The 23,105-nt window shown below is 42.8% G+C and overlaps 1 protein-coding gene across 4 annotated transcripts in view; it reads right to left on the minus strand.

Moving 5' to 3' along the window:
• Positions 1-2,234: 2,234 nt before the first annotated feature.
• RMND5A (required for meiotic nuclear division 5 homolog A) overlaps positions 2,235-23,105 on the minus strand; it is a 68,193-nt gene continuing 47,322 nt past the window's right edge. Inside the window, exons 7-10 of one of the 4 annotated variants that reach the window (XM_029592914.1) lie at positions 14,792-14,894; positions 11,514-11,668; positions 3,386-3,472; positions 2,235-3,273 (exon numbers count right to left, since the gene is read on the minus strand). In XM_029592914.1, the coding sequence (XP_029448774.1) occupies positions 3,409-3,472; positions 11,514-11,668; positions 14,792-14,894 (322 nt within the window). In that variant the 3' untranslated portion in view covers positions 2,235-3,273; positions 3,386-3,408. Of the gene's footprint in view, positions 3,491-11,513; positions 11,669-14,791; positions 14,895-23,105 lie in introns of all 4 variants that reach the window. The other 3 variants (XM_029592895.1, XM_029592904.1, XM_029592885.1) reach the window with 3 other exon arrangements.

Raw genomic sequence — 23,105 nt, forward strand, 5'->3', positions numbered from 1 at the left:
TACCATCCATTTGCCAATGCATAGCTTAAAGCCTAGGAAGAATGAAATTGTAATCTTGTTTGATAGAAGATTACAACCCAACTGACAATGTATGTATTGCACTTACTGCTCACATCACATAGCAGCATTTATGCCACTAGCACAGTGAAAAAAAGTCTTTCCTGAAGAGACCAAAATGCATATAACCACACAGGTCTACAAACTGAGGGGCCAATGCAATACAGAGCGCTCAGCCAAGCGCACTGTATAACCCACACTCTGACATGGGTTAAATAGTGCTAATCCACCTCCTAATGCAATAGGGGGATTAGCGCCTATTTAGCACACTTCAGATGCTGAGTGAATGGGATAGCGCTCATTACATACAAATGCATGTGAATGAGGCTACTCCTCATTCACTCAGCATTAAAAAAAAAAGTGTGCGTCTCAGACTAACACCTGCCTGGAGCAGGCATTAATAGCTGAGCGCATGTAAAAGAAGTACAGAAAAGCAGAAAAGACTGCTTTTCTGTACTTTTTTTTTTACTTAAGAAAACAAATACGTCAGCAGACTGCCTAGTTATAAAGACTGACACTGGTAAACTCTGCATCTGTTTTAATAACTGGCAGACGGCGGTTATGAAAACCGATGGCTAGTTTACTGGCGGTTTTTGTAACCAGCCACGACCCCCTAATTTGTTTATAGCACGTGCCCCCTTGCAGGCGCCATGCCTGCGTTAAGTGGGCGCTGTTTGTCAGCGCTCGCTTTCCGCATTTAATATAGCATCGGCCCCCGAATGTGGAGAAGCAGCAGACTACAAGTCAGGAAGAATTGTGGCTATTCCCCAACACAATAGAACTAGTGAATGTCGTGGGGTTAAGTTAAGGCTTCAGATATTGTATAAGCTTACTCACCTATCCTTTTTCTCAAAAATATTTTTAAATCATTTTTATAACTTTATATTTTAATAGAACTGTTCTGCTGTTTTATAAAATTCTATACAAAAAAAATATTAATGAAGAACTTATCAAGAAGTTAACTTCTTCCCTGCAGAAGCAGAAAGCCAAACTAAACCACAGAGCCTCTTGTTCGCAGGACTCAATTAATGTAGCACCAGGCAATTTGGTATGACTGGATCATTTATACAATGAACACACAGCTGCCAATGGTGTAGATGTAGAAAATGTCTACATTGCAGAAGAGAAGGCTTTTGAAGTAAATTAAGATGTTTGGAAGTATAGCTAAAAGCATTGTGCCATGCCTCTAACTACTGCCTTTAAACTTGTACATAAATTCAAAAAAACTGAAGTCTGGTGAAGGAAGCTTGAAACAAAAAAAAAGGTTTCACCCTAAAATCTCAGTAGTGCAAGTGTGTTAAAAAGGAGGAAGAGACCTCAGTTGTAAGCACTTAAAGCAACTCATTCACACAGCAGCATGGTGCTATGTTGATTGAATCCTACAAATAAGGGGGCTCTATGGTGTGGTTAATTTTATTCTCCTTCTGCAAGGAAGAATTAAACTAACTCCTGGATGACAAATTCTTCATTAATATTTATATAAAATTATGAAACCACAGGATCACTTTTTAAAATATAAAATGATAAAAATCAATTAAAAGTCAAAGTATTTTTGAAAAAAAGAATAGAAGGTTTCAGACCAAAGATTGCTTGCTCAACGCAAAAAAAAAAAAAAAAAGAAGATTAGCACATACAAGTATCTGAGGTCTTTTAACACAATATCACTAGTAAGACTGTTTTTGGGTGAAGGTTTTTTTAATTTCATTTTTCCTTCACCAGGAAAGCCAGTGCTCAAGTCTCACTTCTTCCACTGATTTTCCTTGTGACCTTGGGCAGTCATTCAACCCTCCCTTACCTCCAGTTAGGGGATCTTCATTTTTAGTTTATTTTATTTTTCCTGGAAATGTCAGTTAAAAAAAAAATTAAAATAAATTTAAAAAGTATAAAAATGACTTCCCATTCAGTTTTCTCCTGTTTTTAATAAGTCATTTTCCATTGCTTTTGTTATAACACTGAAATTCCCAGGAAAGAAAATAAAAACTGAACACTGTTGTACCTCAGGTACAACACAAAATGTAAGCCTTTCTGTACCTGACTAGTTTACTTTAAGCTTGAATTTGGAAAGAAAATGTAAATTCCAGCTCCAACTCCTCAATTGTGTACATCTAGTTAGACAGAAAGCATCAGAGGGTGGGACTGACCATTCAAGTATCAAACATATTTCACTGCACTCTATGTGCTTCTCCACATATGGTTTATTTCACGGTACAGAAATATATTTTTACATTTCATTCTAATCCCCCTGTGGTTAATGTGCCTTACAGCAAGACAGTGCAATAAATAAAAAAACATCCACACCAAGAAGGGTGGAGATCATGACAGTAAACTTAAGAGTCCAACAAGAGTAAAAAAAAATAAAATAAAAAATCATATGCACAGAAGTATCCTAAAAACAGGTCAAAACAAAATTAAAATAAGTGTATAGCTTCAGAAAATGCAACACCTTTTAATTCTATAGACTCGGAAGCAACCAGGTGACTGTCCAAGGACAAACTTTAATTATGTTTACCATTTAATATTATACCAGATACTTTTTTGGTTCAGCTATACATATATACAGAATTCTCCATTAAACTATACATCCAAATGCAATTGATAGCTTAATTGTGAATACATAGTTCAAACACCAGGGTTACACAGACCAAGAGTACATCTCATGGACTAAGGAACAACTCTATTTCAGGACTCTGCAACAAAAAGAAAAAAAAAAAAGAAAAAACCCAAACACAAAACAAGGATCCACTCTTTCAGCAAAAATGTTCACACCAACTTTTAAATTAAAGAATTGAAACTTGCAAAAACTATTAATGTACATTTACTGTTGGGTTCTGTGTGAAAGCTGAAAAACAGATTTGGCCACAAGAAAAAAATTCAGCATATGCGTCAGCCTTCTGTCTTTCAGGAGAAGAATACAAATTCTTTTTATTAAGCACTGTTTTCTATTCTACTCTCCTTAGCTATAGTTTACTGTATAACTATACATACAGTTTAGGAAATAAACCCACACGTTCTGTGGTAACAGTTATGGTGACAATAGCAGGAGAAATTTAACTGAACAGATTTGAGGATGTTGCATTAAAAAGGTAAAAATCCACCATATGTTGTGGTCCAAAATCTTGCATGAAATGACAGCTGCTGGCATCTCTTATTGGATCAGGTATGGAGACCAAGCCTGGAGTACAGCCCCGTGGTGGTGGTAGATGTCACATTTCTGCTCTAAGTATATATTAAAAAGGTTGGCAAAGTCTGAGCATTAACTTGTACTAAACCCAGGAGTTCAGCTCTGCTGCAGTACATAGAACACACCTGCAAACTCAGTGTCACTTACAATGGGGATAACAGACTGCTGCTTCAGAAAAATATCTGTTTAGCGTCACCTGGACCCTGCTCCATTGGACAGTACGGACATTTTAATCTAGAGGGGACAAAAACACTACATATTATTACTATTACACCAGACAGTTTTCAGCTTGCAAAGTTACAAAAGGAACAAGATGTTTGCTATTTGTACCCCGTCCCCCCCAAGACAATTTAGCACATTTACTTACCTGTAAACAGGGTTCTCTACAGACAAGATGAATTAACCATGACACATGGGAAATGTCATTTGCTGGTACCGAATGGACCCATCTCTATAAACCCAGTACAGGCTCTACTGAGCATGCATGGCATTCCCGTGCCCATACTGCCTCCTAACCCCTTAGTACATTTCAGAATTTAGCAAGCTTTAGCTAAGTAGTCTACTCTCCAAGGAGGCAAACAGAAAATAAGCATGGATTATATTCATCCTGCTTTCTCTGTCAACAAGCACTATTAGCCATGACAAGTGGAGAGTCCCAAGCTGAGAGCTGTATAGTGGAGCACTTATTGAACAACCCAGCCTCATCGGTGAAGAGTGGATTATTGGGTGAACGGGCTGCACAGAATGGCCATCTTTTGATTTGCTGTCCAAACAGTAGTGTGATGTGAAGATGTGCACAACCAAGTCACAGCTTTGCAGATATCTTCAATAAAGGCCTTCTTAAGTGCATTAAAGTCACCATGGTCGTCACTTGATGAGCCCTGGTATTTATTTAAAAATAAATGTTTCACCTATAGTGATACTAGGCAATATACAGCTATTAATTCAAGACAATCATAACCAAATAAAATTCATAAAACCATAATCAAACAAAAAAAAAACCCACAAAACAAAACATGCCTTTAGCTTATGATAAAAAAGCCTCACAGAACACTTTTTCCTAAGAATCTGATCTATAGGCCAGCAGGTTTACAATGCAGTCCATTAGCTAATTTGACAGTTCTTTAGTCAGCTGCCACTTCCAGCCTATTAGGGTCAAAGGCAACAATGGAGAAGCTTTCCAATGTGGGTAAGTCCTTTTCAAACAGTAAGCTTAGGTCCTCTTACAGTCCAACGAATGAATAACCTTTTCACTGTCATGAGAATGTGGCCTTGGGAAGGACACAGGAAGCAGAACATCTTGGTTAATGTAGAATGCCAAACCATTTAAGCCAGGAACTTGGGGTGAATGTCAACAACCATTCTACTGTGAAAGAATTGGAGATAAAAGCGAGTAGTGCACCAAAGCTTGCAATTCACTGATCCATCGAAGACATGACTGCCACAAGAAACATCTTCCATGTGAGGAACCAATTCCACTGGTTCAAATGGAGGGTTCATAAGCTAGGTTAAAAATGACAGAGATCCCATAGCATAATCTTTTCATAAATCTGAATACCAAAAAGGACGAGTAGAAATTGGAGCAACTTATATCTGATGGTATGCTCCAGTTGCAACAAAAATGTACTTTCACTGCAGACATCTGACAAAGGATCAGAAGTGCCTGCGGCCTACAGGATCAGCTTTGACAAATTAGTCCAGAGATCCAGAATGGCATCAGGCTGAAAAGCTCTTCCACTTAAAACTGTAAGCCTTCCCGAGTAAAATCAAGAGATCTTCCACTTCTTTGGAAAGCAGTTCAACATCCATGCTGTAAGAGCTATAGAAGGCAGATTCAGAAGACAAATAAACTATCATTCTGAGGGATGGGCATCTACCCAGTGGAATTAAGAGGTTGTTCTGTCCTCTGAAAAAAGGGGAACCTCATTTGTCTTGGCCATGCTGGGGCAATTGGAATCATTTATCGCACAATCCTGTAGCACTTTTTGGAGTGTCCTTATAGTTAACAGGATCAGAGGATTGACATAAAAAGATCTGCAAACCAGTATAACAAAGTATCAGGAACTAAATCTGCTTGAAAGACTAGAACAAAACTGATTTTTGTTGCTCCCTTTGGCAAATAAGTAATGTTGGCCAATCCCAAGGGTCAGAAAGACTTTTTGCTAATTGCTGATCCAACAACCACTTGTGAAGAAATAGGACTCAACTGAGGCAGTCCACCTCAGATTCTGTTCTGTACACCCCCCATCCAGATCCTGAGAACCTAAGAGCCTGCTGCCCCCTTTTCCACTAGAAGATGAGAGAATGCTTATCAGATGGCATGTAGCTTCAAGGGGGCTGGCCAAAGAAAGCTACTCAGGACCACATTCCTTCAGTTTGAGCCATACCTGTATGAGCTCCCCACTCACAGTGGCAGTTTTGGTGGAAAGTTACTTGAGACAGCATTCTCAAAACAGATGCCAATATCTGAAATTGAAGGCATCAACCACTAAAGAGCTAACTTCAGTCTGGCTGGCATCCTGATGTGGGGGTCAATGGCTGTTGTAGCTGGTCCCACTAGCACCAAAGTCTCATACGCAACCAAGCACACTGGATGATATAAACTGCTGCTGCCACCATATTCCCCCAGAGTGACTAGGACTGCCGATTCTAGAGCTTGATCTTGTAGAAGGGACATCACCAGTCCCTTCAGCACTAAAGCTCTTTTGCTTGGGAGAAAGTGTGTCCTGAACTGAATCTTTCTACACTTATGAACTGAATCCTCTGGATGAGAGTGAGGGCTGATATGGTAACTTGGACCAGGAAACCTAGGGACTGCATTACCAATTGGCTTTCTCCAGAGAATTCAGAACCCCTGACTGGGAGGAACCTGTCAAACACAGATATGGGAAGACAGACCCCCCCCCCCCCCCCCCAACCAAGCATAGATACACTGCTACTGCCAAGAAAGGCTATCTCGGAAAGAATGTACATGTAGCACCTAGACACCAAAAGATGATCACCTCCTCCTGCTAGGGGATTGGATCGCACCTTGGTGCTTCTTGATCTTTGCTACGATTTGACAGTCAAACTGTGTTGTTGTCCCCCCCTTTTACCCTTTTGAGAGGGGACTCCACCATTATCTATTTAAAGCATTTATAATTCACAATTAGGCAAGTCACAAGTTTAACATTCATACAAGTTATAAAGTGATACAAGACAACCCAGCTAATATGGCTGGAAACTTTCCTACAGCATCTTCTAAGTTTTCAAAATCATTTCATATCTTCAAGTCAACAACTTGCGAACACCTGTGAGGAAAGAGGCCTTAGTGTTTCTTAAAATTTTGTACACACGCCTCCATGCACAAACTGCCTGGGAATTTGTTCCACAGTTGGGTGCTAGCAAACAGTTCTTGCCCTTGTCTCAAGTGATCAGCTGGATAAGAATGAACTGCCAACCTATTCTGATCTCTATTCTTAACTGTGCGCCAGCCTACAAATCTTTAGGCATGTGCTAAAAAAAGGCAGGATCTTCTCCATTTACGACTTTATGGATTAAGACTAAGATCTTAAATCTTGTGCACCAGTAAATGCAAGCATGGAAGAGCAGGAAAAAATATGCTCAGAATTGCTTGTTAATATACAAGCATCAGCATGCTATACTAGTTGTAATGCTTTTAAAGTACAAGCTGGTAAATCCAAATACAGTGAATTACAATAGTATAAATGGAGAAATTACAATGACATGAAAAATAAAATGAAGCACAGTGATGCTCAAATAAGGGTTCAATTTATGCAGTAAACAAAGTTTAAAAATGACGGATTTCACTATACCCTGGCTGTATTGCTATGTTGACAATGTGGAATCACTAATTATGGGCTGATGTTGATATTGAGATTGACCATTCAAACTGTAGCACTGAGGGAACAACCGAAGGCAAAGGCTTTCCAAGAAATATCACTTGGATTTTCTTCTAAATTCAATGCCAATATATTTATAGGCATCCACTGCTTAATAGTAGAATGGCATCTGGAAACAAATGAAGACATCCTGGACAGAAGTAACTGGGACAAAAGAATTTTACCTCAGCACATAGCCAATAACCTACCCCCAGACCAGAAAGTACCTTACAAATAAGTACCATATAAGAGTGCTGAAAATCTAGATCCCCGAGACACCCCCCCCCCCCCCCCCAGACAACAGGATACCAAGAAGCTGTGGAATCAACTTCTACCTGCAGTTGAAACCCAACAAGATTTAAACTACTAAGATACCAAAGTGAGGCCAATTTCAGTAAGCACTATCACTACCGAGAGTGGCAAATGCTGATGAAACATCAAGCAGCACCAAAAGAAGTTCCCTCAATGATCAACTGCCCTCCCTCCAAGAGAAACACTCAAAAGCACAATAAAAGCAATTTTGTTTTATTGGCTAGGTGAAATCCAAATGGATTCTGCTCTAGTAGGCTAATCTCATCCAGATAGTCCCTTAATTGTTTTAAGGGAACTCCAACAACCTTCACTAAAAGAGCAAAGAAACTGGTTTAATTAGCAAGTACCTGAGGGTCAAGTGTGGCGAACTATGCTTATTTCAATTTTAACTGTATATTTTTAGAGAAAACCAAAATAAATAAAAACTAAATAAGATTCAATGTAATAATTTGAATACCCTCTTTAGAAGCAAATGAAGAAACACACCCCATTGACAATTCTTAGTTTGGAATGTTTAGCCTGAACAACCAGTACTTGAGTATCAAAGTAAATGAGAATTTTCTGATTACTGATAGCAAAGAGATGTTTTTAGATTGTAATATCGATAGTAACAGGCTGTCCCTGCCTTCACCGTCCGGACAGTTAATCAAATTTGAATCTTTAGTGAACTTTAACAACCAAGCTATACTGCGCATGACTATGTCCACCGAGTGCATTTTATACCACTGGCGTGCAGCCTGCTGCAGCTGGCACTTCAACCATTTCAAGTCTGAGGTATACCACAATGCACTTGTGCCAAATGGTGTATGAGCTCAATCATACCAAAGCCAGGGGCTGATTGGACCCTAGACTGGAGATCAATTTCTTGGCCACTAGCAGGCATGCGATGGGAATATCCAGGATCTGCAGTCCAGAATGAGGCAAAAATCCATTTAGCAGGATCGCTGCAGAGTCTATAAGGTCTCTAGGAGTTGAAGATGACCAAAAATCCCTGTTCTCGGATAAGTTTCCTTCATGACAAACTGACAGACATTGAATATTAATTTTTAAATCTGCAATAGCAGAGGTCCTTGGGTGCTGAATGCTTTGGTAATTTCTACAAGGGATCTGACTGAATCCCTGTTGAGCTTTCCTTTGTTCCAGGTAAAGAAACATTGATACAAGTCCCCAATGATGAAGAGGGTGACTGGAGTGGAGAATTGTTTCTGAAGGGTAATTACTGGTGGAGACTCCTATCTAGTCAAGTCCTTCTCACTGACCTCCAACTCAGGGCAGGACTCCCTAAACTGCAGGTGAAAGCTTATCTGAATGTTGAAGACTAATAATCATGGCTGTGAACTCTAGCCTAGGGATATGCCATGGAGCTAGTGGGCACCCTTGTCTGAGGAATACCGTACCCATTTTTTATAGTAAAAGCTCCAGGGAGGCAAATAAATTCACCAACATTGATTTGGTCCACCGAATACTGTGGTCATTGTGCTGGTGTTGGAGACATCCTCTTCAGAGATCCATATAGGGTCCTCAGTCTGTTATAGAAGGAAGTAGTTACCTAAGGAAAGGGGAGGAATCCAAAGTGCTCCATGCCAATTTTGCTGGCTCTGTCGAGACTTAGCCCTCCATGCTAGTAGATGGACTTATAGCACCTGCTTCAATAGCACAATGATAGATGTAATCTATGCTAGTGTTTCTCACTTCTACAACAAAGAATGTGTTTGTGCTGAAGCCACAGACGACACCCTGGGCATGTTGGGATCAGGGAAGAAGTGTTCTGGCACCATAAGTGTTTTCTATGCCATGAAATATGGGGATACTTGGGGTGTGTCACTGAAGAGAGGCCCTTAGACAAGGACATGTTTTACTTTTTGGCTCTGAGTAGCTACACCTTGGGCTTAAGTGCTGAAGACTGCCTCTTTTAGTGCCAAGTGTATCCACGCCTTATTTGAAATCAGGGCTACTGGAGCAGGAGGAGGAACTTCACTGTGGAATGGTAATGGGAGGAGCTCTTACTCTATTCCACAGCAAAAACTTGAGCCCCCATTCCAAGAACAGTGGCAGCTCCTATTTCTGGGCTCATGGGTGTGTTCTTGAGTGCCTTATAAAGAGCCTACATCTTTCAGGCTTGTGATGGCTGGGCCCTGGGAGACATCCTGAATTGTAGGAGTTTGCTGTCATAGTCCGAGCCAAAGCACTTGTAACAGATTTCATGGGCATTGATGACTGACATCTGGCACCTGCAGATGATTGACTTCTTCCTGGACATCATGGAATGCAACTCAAAAACATTTTTTTAGTAACACTTAAAGGAGTGCTGTTGAGGGGCTGCTGAGGTAACAGAAAAAAACTGCAAAGAGACAGTCATTGAGAAGTTACAGAAAGAAGTCATATGTCCGTGCAAAAGTTTGGACCAAAGGACTCATGACGCAGCATGCACAAGGGAGCCACTGCACATGCTCAGTGAAGCTTTTAAGCTCCAAGATAAGCCTGTTTGGCACCATTGGATGTAGACATCCATATGTCATGGTTAATATAGCCCTGCTTGACAGGAAAAAAGAAGAAAAAAGAAATGAAAGTTTTTACTATGTGCATGCAGTGGATTCAGGTATACACATTTCTGCCTAAATACCGAAAACAATTTGACTTGCGTATATACTAAGCTGTGCATTCATTTGGAAGCAAAATTGTTTTAAAGTTAGCCTCTTCCTTCCCTTAGAGCTAGTTAGTGTAGTCAGAACTGGACTTGCCCTTTGGCATGGCCTAGCTTAAAGGGGGGGGGGATTTGTTCTGATTCATGTTTAAGTCTAAGGACATTTAGGGACCTATTTACTAAAGGATGTCTAAACACTGGTTTTAAATAAGCCCCACTGACATTAACGTCAGCCCATTAATATGTTAATGTGTTACTACCGATAACAGCTGGATTTTACTACAGTTTAATGGATCAGCCCCTTAATGCTTTGTTCCTCCACTAAATTCATATGTTAAAGTAAAACGGATTCCCGAGGAACAGATTCTCAGAACCCTTTGCAATCATACCAATACATGAAAATATAAATATTTAGCACAGGTCAAGAGCAGTGGAATTCATAGGTTTCCTATCAGCATGTTCCCAGCATCCTATAACAAACTTCACCAGGATCTGTGGTATTCTACACTCCTGTATTAACTCCTGTACTTCAAACCATGCAATGTTGGCTAGTGTGCTGTCATACTTGTTTTGTTATCCTCTTTATATATTGCATTCTTAAATTTGATCTTATGTGGTTCCTCCTGTCCTGTTTCCCCAATTCTGCTTCTGTACTTAGTCATTTTAGTTTTTATCTAATAGACCAGAAACAATTCTAAGCTGTCTGGAGGAGAAAGTGGTGGGGGAAAAAAAAAAAAAAAGTCAAGCAGACCAAAGCTAGAATTATGGCTCCAGCTGTAATATCACCCACTAGGAAAGGGTAGCAGCATATGCCCTGACCCTAAGTTTCAGTGCAGTCCGACTTCTGGATGTGGTATGGTCTAGAAACCTACTTCAACCAGGGCAACACTGCCACATAGTGAGGTGTCATATTTTTGATAAAATGGCCAACCATACATGGTGGAATATTTACTTTAAAAAAAAAATGACATTACAAGCAGCAGTACTTGCTAGATTCTTCAATCTCATCTTGCTTTTTTTTGTGGCTACTTGAATTCCTAGGTTTCCTTTTTGGCCCAATAAAGAGGCAAAAATGTAAAAAAGTCTTAACATACAAGGCATGCATTTTTTGATTGTAGATCTAAAATAGAATTTTAGAATGCAAAGTGGTACAGAATGCAACAATCCACATACTAAAACCATTAGCACTCTGTTCAAACAACTGCTTGGAATCTCACATTTACAAAGCCTACATGGTTATGCATTTACCCCGCCCCACAAATGTCTTCCTGGAGAAGACCGGCTGAAATGGGAATCAGTTGGGTTTATCTTAAATAAAACTAGTTTCAGTGCCAACTTCAATAAGTCTAGCTAGAAACCCTGTCTTCGATAACTGCCGTACAAAATAACTATCTGAACTATGGTACTTGCTAGGAGAGGTTTCAGAAGTGATACTTACTTGCTACCATTAAACATTTTATTCAATGCATCTCTGGAGATAATATGCCCACAGACAAGTTTCATGGGTGGATTATTGTCTGTCGTTTGTTGCCGAAGAATGGGGCAAGCAAATATTGAGTGATACCAGCACTTTTTACCAAGATCTACTTCAATCTGTAAAAACAAAAATAGCACTGAATTCAGACCAACACATTACTGTTTAATCCTTATCAGATACCATTTTAATAGGCCAATAGTGCTTTAAAATGCTCTACACAGGAATGTCCTGCTGGGTTGCCAATTCAGAACCTGTGATCATAAGCATATGGAGGCTGATCTCGTACATAGTGAGATCAGCAGCTAGTAAATGGCTTGCAAGTTTCAAAAACTACTCAAACTGCAGGGATGGGGGTGGCTGCTGCTTCTTTCTACTCAACCATCAGTGAAGCAGCAGATGGAGGGTCACAGAAAACCTCATGGCATAGCCCTGGATACAGTGCAATTAGCTAGACATAGCCATGACGAATTTACGATGGAAAAGATAAGTACTATTCTATTGACACGGCTTGATCTGGATATTTTTTTTTATTGGGATATAAGACATTAAGCAGCTTAGTATTTAAGTGGAACATTCTAATGAACAATTCTTCATAAATGGCTGTTTTGATAAAAAGATTTTTGTAAATATATTGCTTTGTGAATTTTCTTTCCCTGGATGGCAGTTTGTGTGGAGGCTTGAAGCTAAAAACACTATGGAAGTTAAAGTTTTCCACAGTGGCTGAAGTTTCCCTTTTCAATTTAATATGTAATTATGACAAATAAAAAATTAAAATAAGATTTTAATACTAAGGTGTTGGGTGAAAATTGTATTTTGAAAATAATTTAAGATAATGCAAGGAAAATGAAATTTAAAATATCAGGGGGGGGGGGGAATAAAGAATTTGCAAGTTACCAGTGCTTTGCATTATAGAAGTGACAGATATATACACTGGGGAGCCTTGTTTGAGATTTCAGTTCCAAAATTCTGACATTTAAACAAAGTGTTTGGAACTAAGTTTTAAATGTAATGCAACTTGGAAAGGATTCTTAAGTTATGTTTACCCAGGCAAATAGTAGTTTACAACTGTGTACCTTCACATTTACAGCTGCCCAGATACACTTGGCTATTTGTTAAAACTTACAAGCCCTTCTGCTGCTAAAGAAGCTGTGGTTTTGAAGCTCTCCCCAGTTGCACTTGATCTTGTAACAAAAGTCAAAGATCAGAAGGCTCTGCCCACTGGTATTACTCTGACACAAGTGAGAAGAGTTGAGATGCAGCCATATCTACAGTAGCTTTGCCCCAAAGTGATAACTGCACAGCATTATGTTGCTATTCCCCTCAGGACCCCAGACCTCAAACACAAAATAGACTAAGGCACTCTTGAAAGCTGAAACAAATAGTTCAGCTGTTCTACTACATATGTACACCTTACCAGAAAGAACAGGGCATTCAACTGCACTAGCAAAGAACGTCAGGCACCAATGTGTATGGGGGAAGGAGATTTAAATAGTAGGGGTGCTATTCTCCATAGACTCTCTCTTCTGTTGTCTTTCCTTCCTTTTGCAGCACTTTCTCCATTCCCCAAGCTTTTGCCTCCAGCGCTCTGCTTCGACAGCTCTCCCATTTCTAGTACTTGTTGCCTTTTCCTCCCTCCCCACTGTCAAGGGATGGAGGGAAAATTACCCTTCCACCACTCCTCAGGGCTACAGAGGGAAGACATACCCCTGGGTCCTGTCTGTCACCTCTCCTGTTGGTACCATCTAATGACCGAAGGTTGCACAGCTCTTGGCAGTGCTCTCATCTGGCCATTATTTTTCAGATGCCATTAGCAACTTGATCAGAAATTGAGTTCTGCATGGAGAACCATATAAAACACAAACTTGTAAGGACTGAGGGCTCCACTAGTGCATGCAATTCATCCAACTGCAATACGATAAAGCCCAGTGAATCTCTGGCTTTCTTATTCTCTCTCTCTGCAGTTAGGAATCCCTTTGTGCTTATCCCATGCTCTGAATTGTCAGCTTTTGGGGGGGGGGGGGGGGGTGTTTGCATCTACTACCCTTTCCTCAAAGATATGTTCCTATTACTACTCTTAACTCCACCCTGCTGAGCCTCATATCATGCATATAGGGTTCTGGTTAGTAAGAGAAAAACACATGTGCTTCAGTGGAAACAAGGAGGAGCTTGTAAAATCTTTGGCTAATATTTTCCTAGCTCTTTAGAACAAGTTTACTTGCATTAAAATTCAGTGTTCTTCAGCCCCCATGAATGTGCATTTTAACTTATTTTCAACTAATGGACTTTTCCTATTTCCAACAAGACATTCCTCTCTCTTGAATGCTGCCAGATTTCCCTTAACTACAAATATTTATGAAAAAGGCTGGGCAGGACTGGCTCCTGGGTTTAGTTGCCTCTGCCTTAGGCCATTACAGATCAGATCAATTCAATTTAAAATTAACAAGCTATTTCACAATGAACATTAAGGCTCAAGATTATTCTGTATCATAGCAGGCAACCTCAAAAGATTTCAAAATAAACTCAATCCATATGCGGCTAGAAACAAACTGGTGATTTTGGAACAGAATCTCTACCAGGTGACTAGAATCTGTGGTATATATTTAAAAAAAAAAAAAGTACTCGGTAGGGGCTTGGTGGCATCTACTTTCTGGTCCCACCCCCCACACACAGAGAAAAGCAAATTCAAAAAGACTCAGTGTCAATGACCTGTCAAAGTCACCACTGGCTAGAACAGGAGTGGGCAAACTAGGACCTGTGGGCCAGAAGGAGCCAGTCACCTTATTCAATTTGGCCCACACCCCTCTTGTTTGTGCTCTGTTCCATCCAGCTGGCCAACGCCTGTTTCTTGTGGGGGTGGGTTGTTGAACTGCAGTACCTGGGCACAGTTCCAGCACATACTTTACCACAGGGTTAGTGAAGAAAGTAGTATATGAGAGAGAAAATAAGCATGCATGTGAGACAGAGGAGATTTGTATGAGTGAGTGAAATGGTATGAGCCCCTATCAAATGAAAGCCAGCAGTGTGGCTCCAGGTTAAAAACATTTGCCCACCCCTGGGCTAGAAGACTCAGGAGAAGGTTTAACACAATTAAGGAAAGAATACCATTGTCCAATGACTATAGGGCTCATGTGGTCTATTTTTAAACAATTGCACCTTAAGTGCATTGTAGCAAAACCCAGTGGTAAACGTCTGATCGCTTTAGTCAGATCTAACTTGCTGCACATAAAAGATACACTTACTGGTAATTCATCTTTCTGGTTCCATACTCCTGTGCACTGTCTTTGTTCAATCACTGCTTTGATGTTAATGAGAGCTGGAAGAGCTACACACCCTGCTGAAAAACTGAAGAGAGAAGTATTTTGGTCTACACTTTTCTAAAAAAATGTTCTTAAATTGAATAGTAAGGACAGCTGCTATTAGTTCTAAGAAATGAACTACCAGCATCTGAACTGCTACAGAAAAAGTACACAACCTTGATCTTTGAAGGCTGTAAAGGATCCAATGTACCAGTAACCAAATTCACATGTGATGTCAAATGTTTACATAAAAAAAAAATGCTGGTGCCAATTTTAAAAGTTACTTCATATACCGTACACATCTTCCTTTTTAATATATATTTAATTATTCATAAAACCATATATAGAAAACTAACAATCTTCCATGAAGCCACACCTCATTGATTTTTCTCAGATTATGGAAAAAAAATCAAAAGTCGAGTGAATTATCTAAGTCTTGATATCCAATCACGAACATTAAAAGCATTACAAAAATAAAGCATGGCGATAACTATTGGAAATGTGAGCTGATGAGAGCGCTGAAAGGAACCTTGCCCTGAAGCAGCGATTCAAGCAAAACAGCCATTTCAGCAAGTTTTCTGAAGCCATTTAAGGACTTTTTTTTTTTTTTTTTTTAAAGTAGGGAAAAAAATTGAGAGCTGTAAAAAACAGATTGTGAACGAAGATATATAGATTTGGAAGTTTTTTTGAAAAACCTGTTGGAGTGAACACCAAGATTATAAGGTCTGGAATCTATGAATAGCTGAGAAAAAGATTTTGACAATAAGATTTGGATTTAAAAAAGAAAATTAGGTCTTACCTCTGTTAATTTTTGTTCCTGTAGTACCAAGGATCAGTCCAGACTACTGGGTTATGCCTCCGCACCAGCAGGTGGAAACAAAGCAAAACTTGACGAGCTTCACTATATATACCAGGGTGCCACTCACAGCCTGTCAGTATTACTCAGTGTCAAAGCAGTGGATATTCCCCATGTAACTAAAACTATCTACATAAAAACTCCACCAGGGGAACCACTCCACCAAAGGAACCCAGATACAGAAACCAAAACCAAAGTGGCAAAACAGCCAACGACAGAAGAAAACCTTTCATCCACCACGGTGGACTCTCCGAACTAAACAGCAGAAAGATCAACGGGTGGGACTCTGGACTGATCCTTGGTACTACAGGAACGAAAATTAACAGAGGTAAGACCTAATTTTCTTTTCCCTGTATGTACCGGATCAGTCCAGACTACTTCGATGTACCAGAGCGCACTACTTAGGGGGGGGGGGGGGGGAGGAGAACAGAGGCGCCCGCTTTCAGGACACCTGCTCCAAAATTTCCCTCTCTGGAATCCTGCACATCCAGTCTATGACGACGTGCAAAAGTATGCAATGACTTCCAGGTTGCTGCCCGGCAGATCTCTAGAGGGGAGACCTGTTGAAACTCGGCCCAAGACACAGCCTGGGACCTCAGAGTGTGCCTTCAGCCCTAACGGTAGGGGGCGACCTGCAAGGAGATAAGCAGAATTTATGGTTTCCTTCAGCCAGCGAGCTATGGACGTCTTAGACGCCATATTACCCTTTTTAGGCCCACTCCAAAGAACAAAGATGATCCGAGACCCGGAAGGCATTTGTAACCTCCAGGTAGCGCAAGAGAACCCTGTGCACGTCCAATTTCTGCAGATCTCTAGAGGGCGTATCCGGGTGCTCGGCATGGGCAAATGCAGGGAGATCTACTGACTGATTCAAATGAAACGCAGACACCACCTTTGGGCAGAAAAGAAGGAACGGTCCGGAGAGAGACCCCGGACTCCGAGATTCTTAAGAACGGCTCCCGACATGAGCCTGCAGCTCCGAAACCCTCCTGGTGGAGGTGATCGCCACCAGGAAGATTGTCTTCAACGTGAGATCCTTCAAGGTGATCCTCTTCAGTGGCTCAAAGGGAGGCTGACAAGGCCCTGAGCACCAGATTTAAGTTCCAGGACGGACAAGGCGAGACGAGCGGAGGATGCAAATGTGTAGCACCCTTTAGAAAACGGATCAAATTGGGATGGGAAGCTAAGAGCATCCTATCCACTGAACCGTGCAGGCCCCCCAAGGGCTGCTACTTGGACCCGCAAGGAACTACAGGACAGTCCCTTGGACAGACCATCCTGTAGGAAAGACAGTATATCAGGAATGGCAGCCCGGGTAGGCCGGACTGACCTAGCCATGCACCAGGATTCAAAGACCTTCCAGACAAGCATATAGGAACGAGACGTTGACACCTTGCGGGAGCTGAGCAGTGTGGCCACTACCTCATCCGAATACCCTTTACCTTTCAGATGGCGCCTCTCAAAAGCCATGCCGCTAGAGAGAAGTGAGCCGCCTGGTCGAAACAGACAGGCCACTGATGCAGCAGAGTCTACAACGGTGGGAGCCGGAGAGGTGCCTCCAGGGACAGATTGACGAGATCCGCAAACCAGGGCCTGCGTGGCCACTCTGGGGCCACCAGAATAACCTCCGTGGGATGGTTTTCTATGCGACGCAATACCTTTCCTATGAGAGGCCATGGGGGGGGGGGGGGGGGGGGGGGGGGGGGGAAGACATACAGGAGGATAGATGGGGGCCATGGGAGCGGCAGGGCGTCTACCCCCTCCGCCCCAGGTTCCCTGCGACGAGCGAAAAACCGCGGTGCCTTCGCATTCTGGAAGGTCGCCATCAGATCCATGGCCAGCCATCCCCATCTGTTGCAGATGAGCTGGAACGCGACATCCGACAGTTCCCACTCGCCCGGGTCAAGATGACAGCTCAGGAAATCCGCCTGCACGTTGTCCACCCCTGCGATATGGGACGCAGCGATCTGAAGTAGATGCTTCTCCGCCCACTGCATTAGCAGGCGAGCCTCCAAAGCCACTGGCCTGCTCCGTGTTCCCCCTTGACGGTTGATGTAGGCCACCGTGGTCGCATTGTCCGATAAGATCCTGACCGCTTTTCCCCGGACCAGAGGCAGGAAAGCTCGTAAGGCCAGGCGAACCGCCCAGGTCTCCAGGCGATTTATCGACCAGCGGGACTCTGTCACCGACCATTGTCCCTGTGCTGACTGTCTCAAGCAGACCGCCCCCCAGCCGGAGAGACTCGCGTCCGTGGTGACCACCGTCCACTCCGGAGTCACGAGGGAGACTCCCTGTAGAAGGTTGTCCTTTGAGCCACCACCGCAGACTGGCCCGCGCTACCGCCGGTAAGGGCAGCGGGAGTTGATACTGCGCGGAGACCGGTCACCAACGGGACAGCAACACCATCTGCAAAGGCCGCATGTGCGCAAAAGCCCACGGAACCAGCCCCAACGTAGAGGTTATGGACCCAAACTGCAAGTAGTCCCAGGCCGTTGGTGGCCGCATCCGTAGGAAGGCCTTGACCTGATCCTGCAGCTTGCGGCAACGGTCCCGGGAGAGGAAGAACCTGCCAAGACGTGTATCGAATAATGCTCCCAAAAATTCCAGGGATTGTGTCGGTCGGAGATGGCTCTTGGCCGTATTGACCACCCAACCAAGGGAGTGCAATAGGCACAGAACCCGCTGGACCGCCAACTGACAGAGCTCCTCTGACTTGGCCCGGATCAGCCAATCGTCCAGATATGGATGAACCAGGAGAACTTCCCGGCGGAGGTGGGCTGCCACCACCACCAGGATCTTGGTGAACGTCCTGGGGGCTGTCGCAAGGCCAAAAGGCAACGCTTGGAACTGATAGCGTCTTCCCAGAACGAGAAACCATAGATATTTCTGATGGCCCTTCCGGATCCCGATGTGCAAGTATGCCGTGAGGTCCAGAGAGGCCAGAAACTCCCCCGGACGGACTGATGCGGTCACGGACCTCAGGGTCTCCATGTGGAAACGCGGATTCCAGAGGCAACGATTGACTCCCTTCAGATCGAGGATGGGTCGATACATGCCTTCTTTCTTTGGCATGACCAAGTATATGGAGTAGTGTCCTCTTAGTTGCTCTGCGGCCTGGACGATCGCTCCCAGTTCTTCCAGACGGACCAACGTTTGCAGGACCGCTTGCCTCTTGTCCCCAAGGAGAGGGGAAACACCTTGGCCGAGGAAGGTAAGCAAAATCTAACGCGTAGCCGTGTCTTATCACTGAAAGGACCCATTGGTCTGAAGTGATTGTGGCCCAGGTTTCGTAAAAGAGGGACAGCCTGCCTTCCACCTTTGGACTCGACCCCTGGGCCGGCCTGACATCATTGCGTAGACTTGCCACTCTGCGCGGCCGAGTAAGAGGAGGCAGGCCTGCCAAATCGCCTCCACCGAAAGGGCTGGGACTGTTGTCTGCCGCCTCCGGAGCGAAAGGAAACAGAAGAGGAAACTGAAGACTAAGAACCAGGGTGAGAGGAACGGGGCTTCCGGCTACTCCGGTAATCAGGAACGAGAAGAGAAAGACCCCTTAGAACGCGGTCTGTCCTCTGGTAGACTGTAACCCCTCCTCAGACTTCTGAATACTGGTAATTCCACAGACTGCTGAAAACAAAACGCTAAAACCAACTGCAGTAAAGAAGACCACCTCATAGGAATGGTAACACCCTCAGATGTAATTCTTAAAAATTGATCTCTATAAGATAAGGCCTGCCAAAACATACTTCACTGAACAAATCGCCATGAGAAACACCACTTTCAAAGTTAGACCTTTCAGGACGGCCCTTGAGTGTCTCAAATGGAGCTCAATCAAAACTAGATTAAGATTCCAGAGGGAACCAAGCCTCTAATCAGAGGATGCAACTTAACCCTTCAGAGGCAACAAGCCACATCTGGAAGAGACGCTAAGGGACTACTTCAAATTTTACCTTGGTAACATACCAAAGTTAATATAAGATTTGTAATACTGTGTCAGACCAAAAAGGTCCATCAAGTCCAATATCCTGTTTCCAACAGTGCCCACGCCATGTCACAAGTACCTGGCAGGACCTGAAAAAAATTGACAGATTCCATTTTGCTTAGCCCAGGGATAAGTAGTGGATTTTTCCCCAAGTCTACCTTAATGGTTTATGGACTTTTCTTCCAGGAACTTGTCCAACTTTTCAACCCAGCCACACAGCTTTCACCACATCTTTGGCAACAATTTAGAGTTTAATTATGCACTGAGTAAAAAAAAAAAAAAATGTTTCCCCATTTGTCTTCAATACATCACTGAGTAGCTTCATTGAGTGTCCTAGTCTTTTCACTTTTTCAAAGAGTAAACAGATTCATGTTTACCCATTCCACCCTACTCATTTTATAGATCTGTATCATATCTATCGCCCCTCAGACTTCTCTTCTCCAAGCTGAAAAGCCCTACTCTTTAGCCTTCCCTCATAGGGGAATCGTTCCATCCGCTTTATCATTTTGGCTACCCTTCTCTGTACCTTTAGTCCTATATCTTTTTTGTGATGCAGTGACCAGAACTGCACACAATACTCAAGATGCAATCACACCATAGTGAGGGAGAGGGGGAGAGAGAATTTGTGAAGGATATGCTATTTTATTTTCTATTCCTTTCCTAATAATTCCCAGAATTCTATTTGCTTTCTTGGCTGCCGCCACACACTGAACAGAGGACTTCAACATATCCATGACACCATCTAGATCCTTTTCTTGGGTGGTGACTTCCAATGTGGAACCTTATATTGTGTAGTTATAATTTGGGTTGTCCACATTAAATGACATCTGCCATTTGGACACCCAGTTTCCCAATCTTGCAAGGTCCTCCTGCAATTTCTCACACTCTCTCTTTGTGATTTAATAACTTTGAATAATTTTGTGCCATCAGCAAACTCAATCACTTCACTAGTTCCAGTCTCTAGGTCATTTATAAGTATGTTAAAGTAGCAGTCCTAGTACAGATCCCCGGGGCATTCCACTATTTATCTTTCTCCATTGAGAAAGGTGACCATTTTGGCCCATTATCTGTTTTCTATCTTTTAACCAGTTCTCAGTCCACAATAAAACATTGCCTCCTATCCCATAACTTAAATTTCCTCAAGCGTCTGAGGTACTTTGTCAAACACTTTCTGAAAATCCAGATACACCATAATGCACTGACTCACCTTTATCCATGTTTATTAAAATAAAAAAAAAAAAAGCTAATTGGTGAGGTAAGACTTCCATTTGCTAAATCCATGTTGACTTTGTCCCATTGAACTAGGTTTTATCTATATGTTCACTAATTTTGTTTAGAATACTTTCAACCATGCAACTTGAGAGAACTCCGCACAAGGCCCATTTCCAGGATCTTCTGTAAAAAAACAAAACAAAAAACCCCACACCCTCAGACTATCCAAACACTAATGAAAATAGAGAAATTTACTTGATAATTTTGTTTTCCCTAGTGTAGACAGATGGACTCAGGACCAGTGATTTATGCTCCCCTGCCAGCAGATTGAGACTGAGCAAGCTGATGTCATAGTATATATATAGCCCTGCAGTAACCCCAACCTGCCAGTATTCTCTTCAAAAGCAACTGTGGACAGGGTAGCCAAAAAAAAAGAAATTTGATTAAAAACAACCAGAACTGTATTCAACCAACCATAAACACTGAACTCATGTAAGATTCTTGGTAACCCAAGCCAGAGACTGTATGAACACTTAACCAGTAATCCCTTGGGACCCAGACCCCCAGAGGAGGCTATTAAAACACCTCCAGCAGCTGAGGGCAGGAAGCTGAGTCCATCAATCTACACTAAGGAAAACAAAATTATCTGATAAGTAATTTCTGTTTCCTAGCGTGTATACAGATGGACTCAGGACCAGTGGGATGTACCAAAGCTACTCACCAACAAGGTGGGAGGCTGCCTGCGATCCAGTCAACACCGCACGTGCAAAGGCTGCATCCTTCCTGGCCTGCACATCCAGATGATAAACACTGTAAAAAGTATGTAAGGAGGACCAGGTCGCAGCTCGGCAGATATCAACGGGAGACAACTAACCTCTGCCCATGATACCACCTGAGCCCTAAGTAGGCAACGGCTTTTCAGCATCCACATACGTAGCCGTGACTACCTCCTTAATCCAAGAAGCTATGGTAGCCCGCAAAGCCGGAGCACCCTGCTTACTCCTGCCATGGAGAACAAACATGCGATGTGTCTTTTGAAAATGTTCAGAAACCTCCAGATACCACTCGACAACTCACTTGACATCCAAGAAGCGCAAGAGGCAATACTCCTCCACATCCCTGACCTTATCCAGGAATGGTAAAGAGATGGACTGATTCAAATGAAAGTCCAAGTCTACCTTAGGCAAGAAGGATGGAACAGTACACAGCTGTAATGCTCTGGAGTCACCCAAAAGAACAGCTCCCAGCAAGACAAGGCCTGCAGCTCAGAAATTAAATGTGCTGAACATATAGCCACCAGAAACTCAGTCTTAAAAAGGTTAACAACTGCAAGGAAAGGCTGCGTAGCGGTTGGAACGTAGGGCCCACCAAAAAATTCTGCACCAAGTTAAGATTCCACAATGGAACTGGTAACCAAGAGGCCTGAGATGCTTCACGCCCTTCAACAAAACACACATACTCCAGGATGAGACAAGGAAACACCATTCACTGGGCCTCCGAGACAGGCGAGAGCTGCAACCTGTACCTTCAATGAATTAAGGGTCAATCCTTTATTCAACCCATCCTGCAAAAAATCCAGAATGAGTGGGATCTTAACGGAAAGAGGAAGCACATCCCTCTCCTCACACCAGGCCTAAAAAACCAAACAAAAACAACCAAAAAAAACCCTCTCCAAACCCGCACATAAGCCAAGAAAGTAGAGAACTTGCAAGCACGGAGTAAGGTGGCAATCACCGCAGAGGAATATCCATGCTTTAACAGACGAGCCCTCTCAAGTGGCAAAACATAAGACCGAACAGAATCGGATCCTCATGAAGAGCTGGTTCCTGCTGTAACAGATCTGTGTGTGGCAGAAGGATTTCCATCCAGAGTCTTCGCAAACCTGTATACCATGGACTCATGGGCCAGTCCGGCGCCACCAGGAGTACTAGCCCCCTGTGGCCTTTGATCTTGCAAATTATCCTGCCCTGAAAGGGCCAGGGAGGAAAGGCATAAAGCAATCTGTCTTCCAGCCAGACCTGTATGAGAGCATCTATTCCCAGGGCCTATGGATCTCTCCTGCAACTATAGAATCAAGGAACCTTTGCATTGTGAGAAGTCACATGCAGGTCTATGAACGGGCCCCAGCAATACACAATCAGCTAAAACAGCTCTGCTGACACCATCCATTCTCCTGGGTCCAGAATCTCCCTAAGAAAGTCCACTCTTAT

This window comes from Rhinatrema bivittatum, chromosome 1 (genome assembly GCF_901001135.1).
Source record: "Rhinatrema bivittatum chromosome 1, aRhiBiv1.1, whole genome shotgun sequence".
In the NCBI taxonomy this organism is placed as follows: Eukaryota; Metazoa; Chordata; class Amphibia; order Gymnophiona; family Rhinatrematidae; genus Rhinatrema; species Rhinatrema bivittatum.